At 41.9% G+C, this 14,762-nt stretch overlaps 2 protein-coding genes across 5 annotated transcripts; both read right to left on the bottom strand.

Moving 5' to 3' along the window:
• Positions 1 to 516: 516 nt before the first annotated feature.
• On the bottom strand, positions 517 to 4,171 carry LOC143509257 (hyaluronan and proteoglycan link protein 3-like). Of its 4 annotated transcripts, none has more exons than XM_076997814.1 (6): positions 4,100 to 4,171; positions 3,750 to 3,833; positions 3,045 to 3,250; positions 2,378 to 2,746; positions 1,915 to 2,217; positions 517 to 1,563 (listed from the first exon to the last, which is right to left on the bottom strand). In XM_076997814.1, exons 3-6 carry the CDS (start codon positions 3,166 to 3,168, stop codon positions 1,280 to 1,282), a joined length of 1,080 nt encoding a protein of 359 aa, XP_076853929.1. In that variant the 5' UTR covers positions 3,169 to 3,250; positions 3,750 to 3,833; positions 4,100 to 4,171; the 3' UTR covers positions 517 to 1,279. The 4 variants fall into 4 exon arrangements, with proteins under 4 accessions (XP_076853929.1, XP_076853938.1, XP_076853922.1 ...); XM_076997823.1 differs by having other exon boundaries at positions 3,045 to 3,194; XM_076997807.1 differs by lacking the exon at positions 4,100 to 4,171 and having other exon boundaries at positions 3,750 to 3,942.
• A 972-nt stretch (positions 4,172 to 5,143) lies between these two features.
• Positions 5,144 to 14,716, bottom strand: mfge8a (milk fat globule EGF and factor V/VIII domain containing a). Its single transcript, XM_076997794.1, has 10 exons — positions 14,471 to 14,716; positions 13,425 to 13,550; positions 13,176 to 13,307; positions 9,677 to 9,790; positions 9,289 to 9,470; positions 8,915 to 9,070; positions 8,679 to 8,823; positions 8,285 to 8,487; positions 7,886 to 8,041; positions 5,144 to 6,441 (listed from the first exon to the last, which is right to left on the bottom strand). Exons 1-10 carry the CDS (start codon positions 14,544 to 14,546, stop codon positions 6,298 to 6,300), a joined length of 1,434 nt encoding a protein of 477 aa, XP_076853909.1. The 5' UTR covers positions 14,547 to 14,716; the 3' UTR covers positions 5,144 to 6,297.
• Positions 14,717 to 14,762: the final 46 nt, after the last annotated feature.

The following is a 14,762-nucleotide window of genomic DNA, read 5'->3' as shown; positions in this document are numbered from 1 at the left end:
ACTTTAAAAAATGTATTTATTGTTAACAGGCAATGGAAAGTTAAGTATTCTCACCTTGTCCGTGCCAATCAAAATGTATTTGTGGTTAGTGAATAGCAAGTTTTTCTGAATTAAGAGTTGTGAAATTACAGGAGTTGCCATATGCCTGATGGGGTGTGGTGCAGGCACACAGACTCCCTTCAGCTGAATAGGCCCTTTAATGGGTCTCCTGATGCACTGCGCCCTGTCTCCCCTCCTGCCTGGTGCTCCTTCATGTCCACTGCCAAATCTCATGAACTGAGACCCCTAGTGGTGGCGCCATAGTATGGCATTCTGTTGCAGATTTTTTTAAATGTATAAAAATATAGTAAAATATATGGCCAAATGTGGTCCAGTTGATCCCTTGACTTCCATCTAAATATTTAGCAGAAATATTGCAGAAAGTGCAGAAAAAAACAACTTGAAAAACACACCGTACACAGAAGGATTATTTAATCACTTTAACATATTTATATATTTTAGCTATTTGCTTTACCAAAATGACATTGATAATACATTCATAGGCAACAAAGGTATAGATTACAGTACAAAAATATTCAGATTTTAGAGGGATTATTCTGCATAGCAAGAACAATGTACACCTTTTAAACATAATAAAAAAACAGGCATGGCTAAGTACATAATGATAAATATCCACAAGACCCTCTTCACATTATTACATTTTTGCTGCATAATAAGGTAAGAAGTTGATCTCTTTGGAAACGGTTCCAGGAATGATGCTGAGCAACACAGCTTATCAAAGTTCTAATTCTAACCAAATTGGAGAAAATTTGCTCCTGTCATTAGAACTCATCAGACTCACCAAAGATCAGAAAAGGCACATTCAATAAATATATAGGCCTTTAAGTTGACTTGTCCTCTAGTGATATATATATAGATATCACTATATAATTACAAAATATGAAAGATAAACTTGACATTTGATGCTAGAATTGAGAGAAGAGATTACTGGAAGATTCATGAAATTAAGCTCACAAAGCATAGTAACTTGCCACTGGAACTGGCAAATGTAATTTCTATATGGTCACCCCACTGGACTAAACTCCTGAATGCAACCCAAGAATGAATCTATTACCACTGGATAGAAAGTGAAACTTTTCCATCCATTTTCACAATCTCATCCAACCTCTGCAGCTTTATTAGTTCAAACATTAAGTTTCAGCTCGTTGGAAGGCAAGGATACCATGTTCATTCACACTGGCCTTGCCAAGGTGAACTCTGGGTCAGCCTCAGTATGTTTTCACCTGGAGCTATAGCAGTACACTCCATGCCTGGAACGCTGGGGGGGGAAACCGAAACTGTGGACCCCTGGTTTGTGAGGCCCACAGTTGGACCGAGGGGTGGTGATCGGGTATCGGAGACTCCCATCAGCCAGCCAGCCTGCATCACAGCGATCCAATCCTAGGAACCTCCATGCTGCAAACAGTTGACCCACCGTGGCTATCTGAGAACCATCATCAATACAGGCTCGGACCGCCTCAGTGAAGTTGAATTCCAGAGGATTCTCAAGGTAATAAACTCCCCCTGGAGAACAGTTAGTGAATAACATGTCAATAGGTTAAGAAATGAATGAGCAAAGTATGGGTGACCTAAGGACTTAAATTCTGTGTATAGTGGTACTTAACAAAGATTAAGTAGATTCAAAATTATAGTGATAGAAACAAACAAACAATTTCTAGAAATTACTAAAAAACTGCCATTCCAGACCTCTGTGGTGAAGGTGGTTATTTTAAATTCCTATAGTGTCACAAAATAAAATAAACCAGCAATGATAAAAAAAAATTCAGGACAGGATTAGGAATTCAGTGTCTGAAGCTGTCAACCTCTGTCCAATGGGTATAAAACAAATTGGAGAACAGGGAGGTCCATTCCTACCTTGAAGCGAGGAGGAGAAACAGAAGACATCGTAGTGGTGAAAGTGTTTATGCCTGGCTCCGTAGCTGCGCACCCCTGGAGCCAGGCCAAGGCCCCCACATGGGTGCCGGGGTCGGTTGATTGGGTACTGCACTGTGCCGTCTGCCAGCCAGCCGGCGTTGCACCAATCCAAACCTTCCTGCCAGGCCATGTAGAGCTGGTCGAATGTGGCTACGGTGGCATCCTGCCCCATACAGATCTGCTGGGCATCCGGGAAGGTCAAACGGTAGCGGCCATCACGAGACTGATAAGGAAAGACCACGCCTGAAAGAGACGGAGCAGCTTTAGGTTTGCTGCAGTCTGAGGAAGTGGTGCCGTGACCCGGACCGTCAAACTGCATGCTCTCACTTTTGCACGGAATAAAAGCAATTGAAAGCAAGCATTTAAAATAATATTGAATTAAAACAGAAATGGCTTGCTACACCTCTGAGCTCCAGATCAACCATCGCACTTTCGTCTTCTAGGCCATCAATGACCTCACAGCGGTACCGGCCAATGTCGCTCAGGCTGACATTAGTGATGACCAGTGCAGTGTCTCCTGGGCGGTCTTGCTGAAGGTACACCCGGTCCTTAAAATCCCCAAAGGAGCGGTAGCGGTGGCCAATAGCAGCCAGGACGTCAACCTCACGGTCTCCAGTGACAGGTGACCAAGACCACTTCACCCGCACCCTGCGAGGGCTATTTAACGGAGGCTCGTACCAAAATCGGCAGGGAAGGGTCACGTTACTGCCCCTCAGAGCAAACACAGAGGACAGCGGGGTCTCCACTTGCAGTTTAATGCCATTGAAATGAACTACAAACAAATTAAACAAAAAACAACGAGTGAATGAACCTGTATAAAGAGAGAGTGCCCTTAACTAATTATATATATATTAAAGTTCAGCATTTGGATAATTTGTTAAAAATGGAGTCAGCGTAGTGTATGATTATGTTAAATATTTTGAAGCTTGAAATATAGCCAGTACATTCCAATGGGACACAGTCAGAGCAAATAAACATCTGTAAGAGATTTAGTAATCAGAAAATCTTTTTTTTTCACTGCATAACTGAGATTGCCGCTTGAAGTGCTTATCTTTCAGCAGGGAACATACTTTCTCCATTTCCATTGGCATTGAACACATCTTGGTAGAAGAAGGTATTGGTGCTCGCGGAGTATGCCATGCAGGAGTAGAGCACTTGCAAGATCAGGGCCAGCAGAGTGCGTAGTTTCTCCATTTCGCGCCGCTCTTTCTGAAAATGTCCTAATTGACGGAGAAACTATTAGACTATTAGAACAGGAAAACGAAAAGTAGGTCCTCTAAAAAAAGAAAAGAAAAGAAAAAACAGCGTTATATTTTATAGTGATTCTCTCTCTCTCTCTGTAAATATATCTGTACAATTACATTATTAAATAATTAATCACATGTTGCTGTAAAACACGTTAATACTATTTTCGCGTTATTATGTTTTCATTTAGCCTATCACAACAAACCCAATTTAAAATAAATTCTTAAACCAATATGGATAGAATTCATATATATCTATATCTATATCTATATCTATATCTATATATATATATATATATATATATATATATATATATACACATTATATATATATATGAATTATAGCTATATATATATATATATATATATATATATATATATATATATATATATATATATATATATATATATATATATGTTGACGATATTTTCTAAATACCCGCTGCACTCCATTAACAAGAATTAAACTACTTCAGTAACTTCACCTGCAACCCAAACTGAACCAACGATAACGTTCAAACATTTACTCACACAATGGTCCTTAATTGTTCTGCGTTCCTTAATCCCAATTCCTGAAGTAAAACACACGAGCTGCGCAGCGCAGGTCAGGCGCCGCTGCGGAGAGGGAGAGGAGAGAATGTGACGTACGCTTGAAGAAAGCTCGTCAGAAGATGTCCATCTCACGCATGTTTGTAAGCCATAGCGGGGAAACCACTACCGCAACCGCGGGAATTCCACTGTCTTCATCGAAAAAAAGATATCCATATCATTAGGCATTGTTAAAATTCATGAACATAAATTCATGAAAATATAACGGGTTTAACTACAACTCATTAATAACAATACTGTCAATTAACGGGTAAATGACAATCTGCTGTTACCTAATAACTGGTTGTTCTCATGAGCTAGAGACTTGTTGTCAGCCTCTTAAATATACTGTCCTTCCGTTAAGTATACTGCTGTACTGTTTACTTCCTCTTAGTGCATAGTATAGTCCACCTATCACTACAACCTAAGTCATAACAAATGAGCTCATCCGGAAACAGCTGTCATGAATCCCTGTAAGAAAAAGACTGTTCACCACAACACTGTGGGAAGGCATCCAACTGGCACTGATCTAGGAAGAGGTTATGGCACTGTTTATAAGATAATGATGGTTCTTCAGAAAGTCATTATTGTTTTCAGGATGGGCCAGGACCTCAGGAGATCTTTCTGTAAATCAAACATGTCACTCTTACCATTGTAAACCTGACAGACTGCAAGCCAGGTCTTGAGAGGGGCCAGAAGTGACTGTTCCTCAAGCAACACCCACCAGCACAGGCAGCAAGCACCTGGACAGATACCGATCTGACACTGCGGAGAGAAGGTTCTTAGCCAGTTTATCAACTGATTTTGGAGCACCTCTTGAATCCTGAGCCTTTCCCCCCCCAAACACTCGGAGCCGTCGTGGCCGTTTGGGGGGCGGTATGCGTTCAGATGAAAGGGCCGGCCCCAGGCTAGGAATGCTAAACTGGTGTGAATAACAGGCTAGGAGGTCATCAGTAGGGGCCTGTAATTTTTTGCAATAAACAGTAGGCTGAAGGAAGATGGTGTTGCGAATGGTGAATGTATGGGCTTCTTGTTAGGCTGCACGGTGTACACAGTGCCAAGACAAGGGTCTGCTTTGTTCTCCATTTCTTAATCAAATCAGTTTATTTCTCACACACGGTACAACTAGCAGTGAAATGCTTTGAAATGCTAATCGTTCTACGAGACACTAACTCTAATCAGGGCTTTAGACATTCATAGCTATGTCTGGAGGCTCAGGTCAGCTTCTAACCAATCATTTGAAGCCCTGTTGGTGTTTGTTGTTTAATTCCACAAAAGATGCCAAAGGCTTACACAGCACAGGTAAACTTGCAAAAAGTCAAGCAAAACCAAAGCAGTGTCCTTCAATCTTTTATTAATGATTTTGTTTACATTTTGTTAAAGAAAAACAGAAAATATTTTACAAAAGGTAAAAAACCTTCAAGATTTTATACTTCTCAATGAATTTGGCTGTTTAAACTGTCAATAAATAAAAAGGAATATAATGCAACATGAATTTGACATCACATTAAAATGCAAAGAAATATAGCCACTGCAAAGCAAATGCTGCAACCTCAGATGAATGTGTTAGGACAATTTTAATATCAATATAGGGCTGAGAATAACCTTTTCAATCATAGTCTTTCCACAATATCAGTGTTTTTTTTTTGTCAATTTATTGCACAATCCCTGACTATATTTAGACTGATTACAAAAATGTACTCAAAAGCTCCAAAGGATTATTGAGTCACATCCTTTTAACTTGTATTCCATTCCTTAAAAACCTTAAATTAAATGAGTCACTTGACACCCTGCTGATTGTGGGGGGTGGTCAAAATGTCCACATAGGCTTGGAGGCACAGTGAGGTCAAATGATAGGTTTCCCATCAGGCATCAGCCAAGAGTAGCAGGAACCAGTCTGGAGTGAAAATCTGGAGTGAAATCTACAATCTGACTGGAGAACTTTACCCACAGAGAAGAATGTAATATTTGATAAGTTGCACTTAAGTAAATTTGGGAGCTACCTGGATTGTACGAACATTTGGTTGTACGTCAAATCCATGGTTCGCGTACACTAAAAATGGTTGCGGCAATGCATGGCGGTGTTAAAGACAAACTAACCACTATCGCATAACCACTATAACCTACCTACAACATCTTCTCATTAAACTAACATGTGCTATATGAACAGTGTCATCTTCTGCTTGCGTGATAACTCTGCAGCATTGTGCGACCCAAGAGAAAGTGCACATATTAACATTAGGATTATGTTAAAAACAGGCAGAAGTGTAAAAGGAATGCTATTAGAAAATGCTAAAATTCTTAGTTGCAATGCCATTAAGACAATGCAGAGTCAGTACAATTTTATTTGCTAAATGCAACCAATAACGAGCAGTGACTGTGCTACCATCTAGGCAATACAGACATCAGCAGGAGTCTGAGAGAGCGGCTTGGGGCAGAGGTTGGGGTGAATGGAGATGGATCAGACAGCCCCCAGCCCTCAAAAAGGTCTCTAACCATCACAGCCCAGGAGCTCCATGCGGACAGTGATTCGCTCATGCCACTCCCATGGGAGGAAGCGCACGAAGCGGGCGTAGAAAGGCCTCTCAAACAAGTTCTTCTTGTGCGTGTTGTTGTCAATGTTGCCTTCAAATATCTGGAATGGACACACGGACAGTACATATGTTATTGAGTTTGGTGGGTCTGTGTATAGGTGGGTTACACAGGAAGACATCCAGGTATCACATCAGTTTTGCACTGAGCAATACCATATCTTGGGTCACATGGAGGTCAAACATGAATGATTTTAATAGATCAAGAGGTTTCGCCACTGCCCACAACAACAACCCATAATATGGAATTTTCCACATAAGCCTTTCCTTAGAGAAGCCACAAACTAAACCATGTTGAGAGAATCTTGAGAAGAAGAGACTGCCTATGATCTCAATAAACATCTCACGATAGACAGTGCCTGGACCAGAGGAAAATAGGAAACTGTGGACTGATATACCACACAAAGAACGTCTGGTTTGGGTGGGGCTCCTGTACTTCTTAAAGGCTCATAAACAGAAGAAACTGGAACTTGGTTTTCTAACCAAACCCAGTCCTGAGGTCTTTAGAGAGGTTAAAGACCCAGAGAACCTACGCTTGTGTTTTCTTTCTAATTTGCTTAATCCTTCACTCCTGGGCATATGGTGTACATAATCAAATTAAGTCCTTTGAATACCTTTCCAAAGTCTAGGAAATTAAACTCATTTAATTTCTCCCCTTTCGATGCAAAACTGGTGGTACATCTGTTGCCTCCAACCTATGTCCGCTTCACTCTGAACAGTCAGAAAGCCGACGCCCCTACAAAACACAGACTTCCTTCTTTCCAAGAAAAAAGCCACATGTGGTACAAGCTGTGTAGAACTGTAAATGTACACAAAGCTGCGGTCTAAAACTGAAACACTGATTACAGTGTTTTTACATATTGATCAAAACACATTGTGATTGTCTTGGAGTAACAGATTCCACACAGTCTTCAAACTGACTGTATAGATCACACATTTCATAAAAATCAGGACATCCCAGTGATCTCAACCTTGCATCTCACAGAATCAGGTGGTAAGGTGTTAAAACAGGTAACATTGACATTAATTCTAGTAAGGCTTATGTGATGTCTGATCGTCTGAATGATTTTCAGAGGTATACTGATTGGAAGGTTTGGACATGTGAGATTGTATTACACCCATCCTCCCTTTTTGCAATTGATATTCAATTCTTGTTTAGTACTATAGCAGGAAGCAAATCTGTGACAGAAGGATGCCTGTCCAGGACCAATGCTCAGACTTGTTTTAGGAAGAACTGGACAGTTAGGTTGGTTTGGAGAAGTGTTTTAGCATAATTCTGTTTCTATAATTGCCAATTCGCTCAATATTAAATATTATTTTAATATCAGTTAAACATTAGACAGTTAAACATTAGTTTAATATCACACAAACATGTTTAATATTCTATATTACATTCCCCGAATCCTTAAAAAAGATAGATACATGGATAAATATTTAGGAAAACATATAGAAAAAATATATAATTGAAATATTGTAATATTCACTGACCTTGTCTGTCTTGGTTGCTTCCTCTTTTACAATAGTCCAGAATGAGCCATCATCACTGAACGCCATCTTGAAGGCAGACACAAACTGCACTGTGCCAAAGTCTTTGGCTCCCTGCGTGATGATGCCTGTGATTCTTTTAGGTTTCCCCAAGTCCACCTAGTGAAGGTTGGTGAAATACAGCCAAAATCTGGTTAGGCTTAAATAACAAATATAATAAAATCTGTACACATACAGTTTGAAGAAGTTTATTTGGCCACACAATAAATGTTTCCTACCGAAATGGGGACGCCATCATTAAGGCACACTAAATCTCGTGTAGTTATGGGATGAAATGGCAAACTTAATAGTCCTGTGTGGGAAAAGGTGTCACTGTGCAGTACTTGTAGAAGAAGACGCCACCTCAAGCCACTCAGAGCGGTTGTTGGAGGCTGGAGACCAGGCGTTGGTCTTGCCCAGCTTGTCCAGGCGGGCGTAGTGGGGAAGCCAGGTGAACGTGTCGATGCCCCAGGTGCGGAAGGCACTGGAAGCTGACAGCTGGCTGTCCGAAACCAGTCGAGACTTCATGCCCAGGGGGTCGGCACAGCCCACCGCGCTGGAGCGAACTGCAAAACGCGCCATCATGTGAGAGGAATCGCACGTTGGCAAAAATCAGGAACACGACATTCCCTGCATGCAATTTAACTACGGGCCAAGAGCTAATAATGAGAAATAAACAGGGATTGCAATACCGATTAGGAAAACCCTGGGTTTAGGAGGAAGGATCGGTTCATCCTTACTGATTAGAGTACATTACCATCAAGTTCACAGCCCATCAGCTCCATACGTAGAGTGCATGCCTGCCGGCACACCACAGGGACGATGCGGATATATCGAGTCACAATTGGCGGGTCAAAGAAGTTTGTTTTGGTACCGTCATTATCCGTGTTTCCGGAGAAAACCTGCAGGAGTGGCGACAAAGGCGTGAGCTGCAAACCGAGGAGCCCCGTACAAACCAGGAAACGAGGGTGATGCCTCAGGTGTGCGGCTCACCGTGGCTGTCTTCTGGCCATTGGCTCTGTACATAAAGTAGTATTTGCCATCGTAGCTGGACGCCACCTTGAAAGCCTTGATGTATTGGGATTTCCCCATGTGACTGGCTCCCTGGGTAATGATGCCCGTCAGGCGCATCTTTTTCTGCATGTCAATCTGCAATACCAGCACTAGAACCTTAGCAAACATTCATCTGGAAAAAACTACTTTTATTCTTTTACCAGAACTTATCTAAAGAACTTTTTAGGCTTTCTAATCTAATAACTCAGCGCTTTCTTATTATAATAAGACCTAATGATGTGAGCAGGCCAGCTTGCCAAAACAACAGGCTGTCCCCGTGAGAGCAGGCTGTCCTTGTGAAATTTCTGACCAACCTGAATCCAGGGGTTCTGGTCATAGGAGTCGGGGCTCCATGCGTTGACGATGCCCTGGTTGTTGAGGCGGGCGAGCTCGGGGCCCCAGCGCTGTAACCCCAGAATGCCAAAGTAGACGGAGGAGGCGGAGATCTGGGACTCCACTATTCCTCCATCTTCCATTCCTAACAGAGAGATACAGCCTGCCAAGGCAGAGACATGTTAGACCCAAAATATTACAGTATTAAACATTTCTTTGTGGCATTTTCAAAGATTTATATACTACATTGATACTGGCAGTTGGTCAGACTTCTTTAAAAATTCATTAATTAAACTAACTAAAACATTATGGTATTAAAGTTCAATCTGTGGGTGGTGAAGAAAATGTCTTGTTAGTCAGTATACATACTTAGTTGGCATTGCTTCCCTACGTAAGGGGTGGGGCACTGACAGCTGTAGTCTCCATCCAGATCCCTACATATGCCCCTATTCTTACACGGCTCGATGGCACATTCGTTCACATCTAGGAAAATGGCACAAGATTCATAAGCTACCCGAAAAATACATTTTTGAGTTAATGCAATATTATTTTATTATTAGATAAAATAGACTGGAATAAAGCAAAGCCTGTGTTAATGAGAGAAATGCATTGTAAACATTATGAAACCATCAATTTTCTCTGTTAGCCACAACTGAAGTTATTTTAATCTGCCTTTAGTTGAGCTGCAGGTTGTGACGCAGTGAGCAGTACAATGGACAGACTCTTCGCTTCTGCAGACAGATGCAAGCCACTTGGTCTCCCTAAAAGGAGCCAGTCTTCAGCTGGGACAGTGATATGGAGCAACTCCTACACCGCCAGATGGCAGATCCCCGAGTGTCTAGGGAAGATAAACACGTTGCCGTGTTTGGAAAGGAACCGGCCACGCCGTCTTCAAATCTGTCCTGTATACTCAGATAATCTAATGACTATTTTCAGAGAGGCGGCTTTGAGGGCCCGTGGTGACGCATGAAGGGATGCCCGGGCATGCACAGAGCACACACTCCTTCTCAAGGGTCACGACCTCAGATAAAACCCAGACAGAGTCAGCAGTGACACCTGCGCAGGGCACGAGGGGGGAGGGGAGGACCGGGAAGCTCCAGAGTAGCTAGGATTTACAAAAAAAAAGAAAAACGTAACACTGTAAATAGTATTTTTGCTGTCCTTGTGTTTGCTGAACTTGCAGTTCCTAGTAATCACCACTAAAGGGCGATTCTTCACCCTCATGAAAGATGGAAGCACATGGAAGACGTGGTGTGTGAGACACATCAATTTGTGAATGGCAATAAAGTGGCAGCAGTATTGGCAACTTAGTATTGGCAAAAAATGTAAACGTGAATGGTGAAATGTATACACTTTACCAAAACCATGGATGGTGTGCAAGGATGTTGGACAAATATTTGGCCCCTCTATGAATATTGTGGCCCCTTGATGACCCCTAGATCTGCCACTGAATATGAGCAGTTTTCTTGTCACTGTTTTCTTATACACTAACAGTTTATTATACACCAACACACAATTATTCAGAACAAATGTTAATGTTCTAAAAATATATTTCACAAAAAAGGTTCCTGGAAAACAAACAAATAAACATTTGCTTCTGCATATGCTCTAGACGTGTCCTACTCCTGTGTTTATCACAGGCACCCAAACAGGACGCAGAAAGCCCATAATCTCCACGTGGCCTGCAGTGTTTACGTCAGCAGCAGTGGTTCTTAAGACGCTCCTGCTCTCTCAACATCTAATAGGATTGCTGGAAACTCAAAACAACTCAGTCTCAGCAGAGCATAATTCATTATTGTGTGACACAGAGTCATTATAAAACAAAGTAATCTGAGGGGTTTTTCCATTATAAGGGTCTTCCTGTTGTCTCAGTGTACACTTCTGCCCTCGTGAAATGACGAAGTGCGTATTTCACTGTTTTTGTTTATTTATTTTTTGCATGTGGCCTCAATTCTAGATCAAAACAAACTTTGGATTGCTTTGGAATATTTACATTTTAAAGTTCTCCAGAACCTCACTGCATTTTCTTACTAGTCTGATGAAAATATTGTTCTGGATCATTCTCTATGGTGAAGTGCCCAGACTCTCAGAACCCTCAGGGTTTGATGAGAGCTTGACTAACTGCACTGTGCAGGCCTGGATGGCTCTGGTCCTGGTGGAGACCGGCACGCTCTCGCTGCCAACAGCTGGGATTACAGCAGACAAATTAGGATACACTCAGGAGAATCTACTGGAGATACCTGATACGAGGAATTTTTCCACCACAGTGTAACTAATAAAAATCAAAGGCTCGGGGAGCAGTGAAGAATGGATTCAGATATTGTGCGACTCAGAAATCTGCCTTCTGAAAACAGCAATCTCTCACTTTAGTAACCCTGCATCTTCTCCCATTACCTTTTGTAAAAGCCATGAGTTTGCAACCCTCTACAGAAAATTCAACATAACATACACAGGAAGAAAAAAAAAACCCTGTAAGAACAAGAGCAGTAATAAAAGTCACAAGCTTGTATTACTGCTCACAAGCGCAAGGCCTTTTGACACTACACTCCATTTAGTTTCACAGAAGATGATGCCAAAAACACTGTTACCCTTATTACACACACAAGACCAGAATACTTCATTCTGAGGTTTAAGCTCGTTCTGTAGCACAAGCTATGGGATATCTGACACCGTCTTACATTCAAAAAACACATAATAATTAACAGTGTCAAGCCTAAACACGAAAGTCAAATGACGAAGCCTATTTAAAATTCCCTATAGTATTCCCTAAACCATAAGTGCCTGGTCTGAATGCTGGGCGTGTCTGCGTGAGTACGAGTTACAGACGGTCAGAGAGGAAGAAAATTTGTCATTAGTCAAAGGCCGTTTCCATGACCACAGGAAAAGTCATGTAGCAGAAATGTTCCTGCTGTGGCTGCCATGGGGGAAAAATGTGTCACAACAATACAATGTATTCCAAAAGTATGGCTACAGGATGGCTTGTTCACGCCCCTGCCTGCCACCCTGTCCCGAGTCCTCAGCAACACTGGCCCATCAGTTCCTCAGCTGACTGATAAAGGATACAAAGTGTGATGGAAATGTGGTGATTTCCATTTATGTCAGGCTTTCTTAGTATACATTAAACACATTAGAGATAGATGTTAGAGATCTTTTTACATATAAGTGTGTTAATCATGGCACTGAAGCCATTCTCGTGACTTCAGTAGGCCTCAGATGTGTGTGAGTGTGTTCTCTGGCCTCGGCTGAGGCCTAATCTGATGTTCCTCTGGTGTTCCTAAACTGACCTCGTTGGAGACGCCTAATCTCTACTTGGAAGGGACTACGGCGACACTCAGTCTGTCATGCCATCACGAGGATACTGAGCGCGGATGGGGCATGCGTCATATGCATCTGTCAAATCAGTGTTAATTATTTCATGCATTGTCCAATCACATTTGGTTGATCACCTCGTGTTCACCTTGTGGACACCGTGTGTATTGATGATTAAAAGTATAAAAGATGAGAGTTCGGAATGGGGAATTAGCTCTCTCTGCTACAGACACCTGGTGTGTTTGTAACGGAGATCTCAGGGGTTAATCCATGCTTTGTTAAAATAAATCATTGTACTTTATTATCTAACCCAACTGCTTCTGACTTTATTTGTGCTCACCATTTAAGGGTTTCAGAATTTCTAACACAAAAGACAGCATGAGAGATTTTTTTGAGCTTTCAATAATGTAAGCCAGGAGTAGGGTCATTTGCTTTTGGAAACATGTTATGAATCTGTGTGACATACGTCCAGTAATAGAAAGAATACATCATTCTGTGTAAGCATTATGGTCACCAGATGAAGCCTTCTCCCAGTGGCGTAATAAGGTGCTGTACTCACTGATTTCGCATTGCTCGCCGGCAAAGCCAGGCTGGCATCTGCAGACGTAGGTGTTGAAAACGTCTCCTCGTCTGATGTTCAAGATCAGCTCACACTCTCCATTGTTTTTACACGGGTTTCGGCTGCACGGGCCTGGCAGGGCACGTTGATGGACACAAGAATAATTTTACTTTGACTCCGATAACCATTTTGAAATGTTTGACGTCTAGTCTGAACATATGCAGTCGATGATCGTGAGATATCCGTTACCATTTTCCGTGATGTTGCAAGTGTCCCCTGCAAACCCATCAGCACAAATGCAAAGGAAAGGTTCCTCTCCCACATTGGTCACACATGTACCTCCATTATGGCAAAGGTTCACCTCACAATAGTCTCCTACAAGGGTGGGTAGATACACACACACACACACACACACACACACAAGAATGTCAGAGCATGGAGCACAAACAGAGGGGTCATTTGCAACATTTTGGGAACAGATTGACACGTCCTGCATGTTAAGTTTGGCAAGAGAAAAAGAGGCGAACAGGAGGGGAATGCTTTTGCACGGCTCAATGGGAGAAGCACGCAGGACGGTACAAAAGGAGGTCCGAGCTGTGAACAGCATGGGCAATGGGGCGTCTGCGAGGACCGATGCACCCCGGGTTCCAAACAGGTCCTGTAATCATTCATAAACAATGAACAGGGGAAGGTAATGGAGCAGAAGGAGCCCGCATACTGTTAAATTGATTAATATGGAAGTTGCTCTGGATAAGAATGACTGTGGGACGCTGGAGATGTAGATGTGAAGGACAGCACCTGCTGCTGTGTGTAGATGGTCTGGTCAGAATGAGCACAGATTGTTATTTCAAAGAGTACGGTGGTGTCAAATGTAAGATAGGAAACAGTGGGTTTCACAGCAAAAAAAAAAAAAAAGCAAAGTGAAAATTTAAAGAAAGAAAGATGACATAAAATCGCCCTGGGAATGTTTGTTAATGACACTTATATGTTTACATTAGGTCTCCAATGACAATTCTGGGAATTAGACCCAGCAAGATATGTTAAGTTTACAGTCCTCATAGAAAAAGCACTTAGATGCACCCCCCCCCCCCCCCCCCGCCAATCATTTGTTAATTGCATTGTCATTTTGTTTCAAATAGAATCAGAATTTAAATGGATTTAACTAAACCACATCAAACTACATGGTAGTTTTATAGATAACTGATTCCACTACAGACGCCTAAGTACTTCATGCCTACATTTAGACCAACATAAAAATACCACAAACAGCAAGACACAACTATTGAAAGACTTACCATTCACACCGCAAACACAGCAAACGATTAAAACAACGATGCTGAGATTAAAACCACGGTCTCCTCTGTGCATCATGTTGGTCCACCGCTGACACTTTCTGCTGAAATGCAAGACTGTTTACTTTTCCAAAAAGTCTCCTGTCATTCGGCAGTGAGGATCCCAGTTTGATGAGGTCGCTCGGAGCAAATCCGCTCTTTCAACTACGTTCGGATATTGTGTGTTCCTATGGCCACCTACTGGTAGAATAGAGGTAGTGTCAAACCGGTAGGACAGGCGTAAATAAAGGTAGCT

This window comes from Brachyhypopomus gauderio, chromosome 1, assembly GCF_052324685.1.
Source record: "Brachyhypopomus gauderio isolate BG-103 chromosome 1, BGAUD_0.2, whole genome shotgun sequence".
NCBI classification, from domain to species: Eukaryota; Metazoa; Chordata; class Actinopteri; order Gymnotiformes; family Hypopomidae; genus Brachyhypopomus; species Brachyhypopomus gauderio.
The sequence above is the reverse complement of the archived record's forward strand: the minus strand, read 5'-3'. Positions and strand labels throughout refer to the sequence as shown.

Bases quoted from the DNA above. Each gene is read 5' to 3' on its own strand.
- LOC143509257 (XM_076997814.1), bottom strand. From the start codon at position 3,168: ATGGAGAAACTACGCACTCTGCTGGCCCTGATCTTGCAAGTGCTCTAC. The intron at 2,747-3,044 runs GTATGTTCCCTG...ATTTGTTTGTAG, and splicing joins TGCCAATGGAAATGGAGAAA to TTCATTTCAATGGCATTAAA. The intron at 1,564-1,914 runs GTAGGAATGGAC...ACTGTTCTCCAG, and splicing joins TTTCTCCTCCTCGCTTCAAG to GGGGAGTTTATTACCTTGAG.
- mfge8a (XM_076997794.1), bottom strand. From the start codon at position 14,546: ATGATGCACAGAGGAGACCGTGGTTTTAATCTCAGCATCGTTGTTTTA. The intron at 9,791-13,175 runs GTGAGTACAGCA...CCATTTTCCTAG, and splicing joins CGGCGAGCAATGCGAAATCA to ATGTGAACGAATGTGCCATC. The intron at 6,442-7,885 runs GTCAGTGAATAT...TGTCCATTCCAG, and splicing joins AAGCAACCAAGACAGACAAG to ATATTTGAAGGCAACATTGA.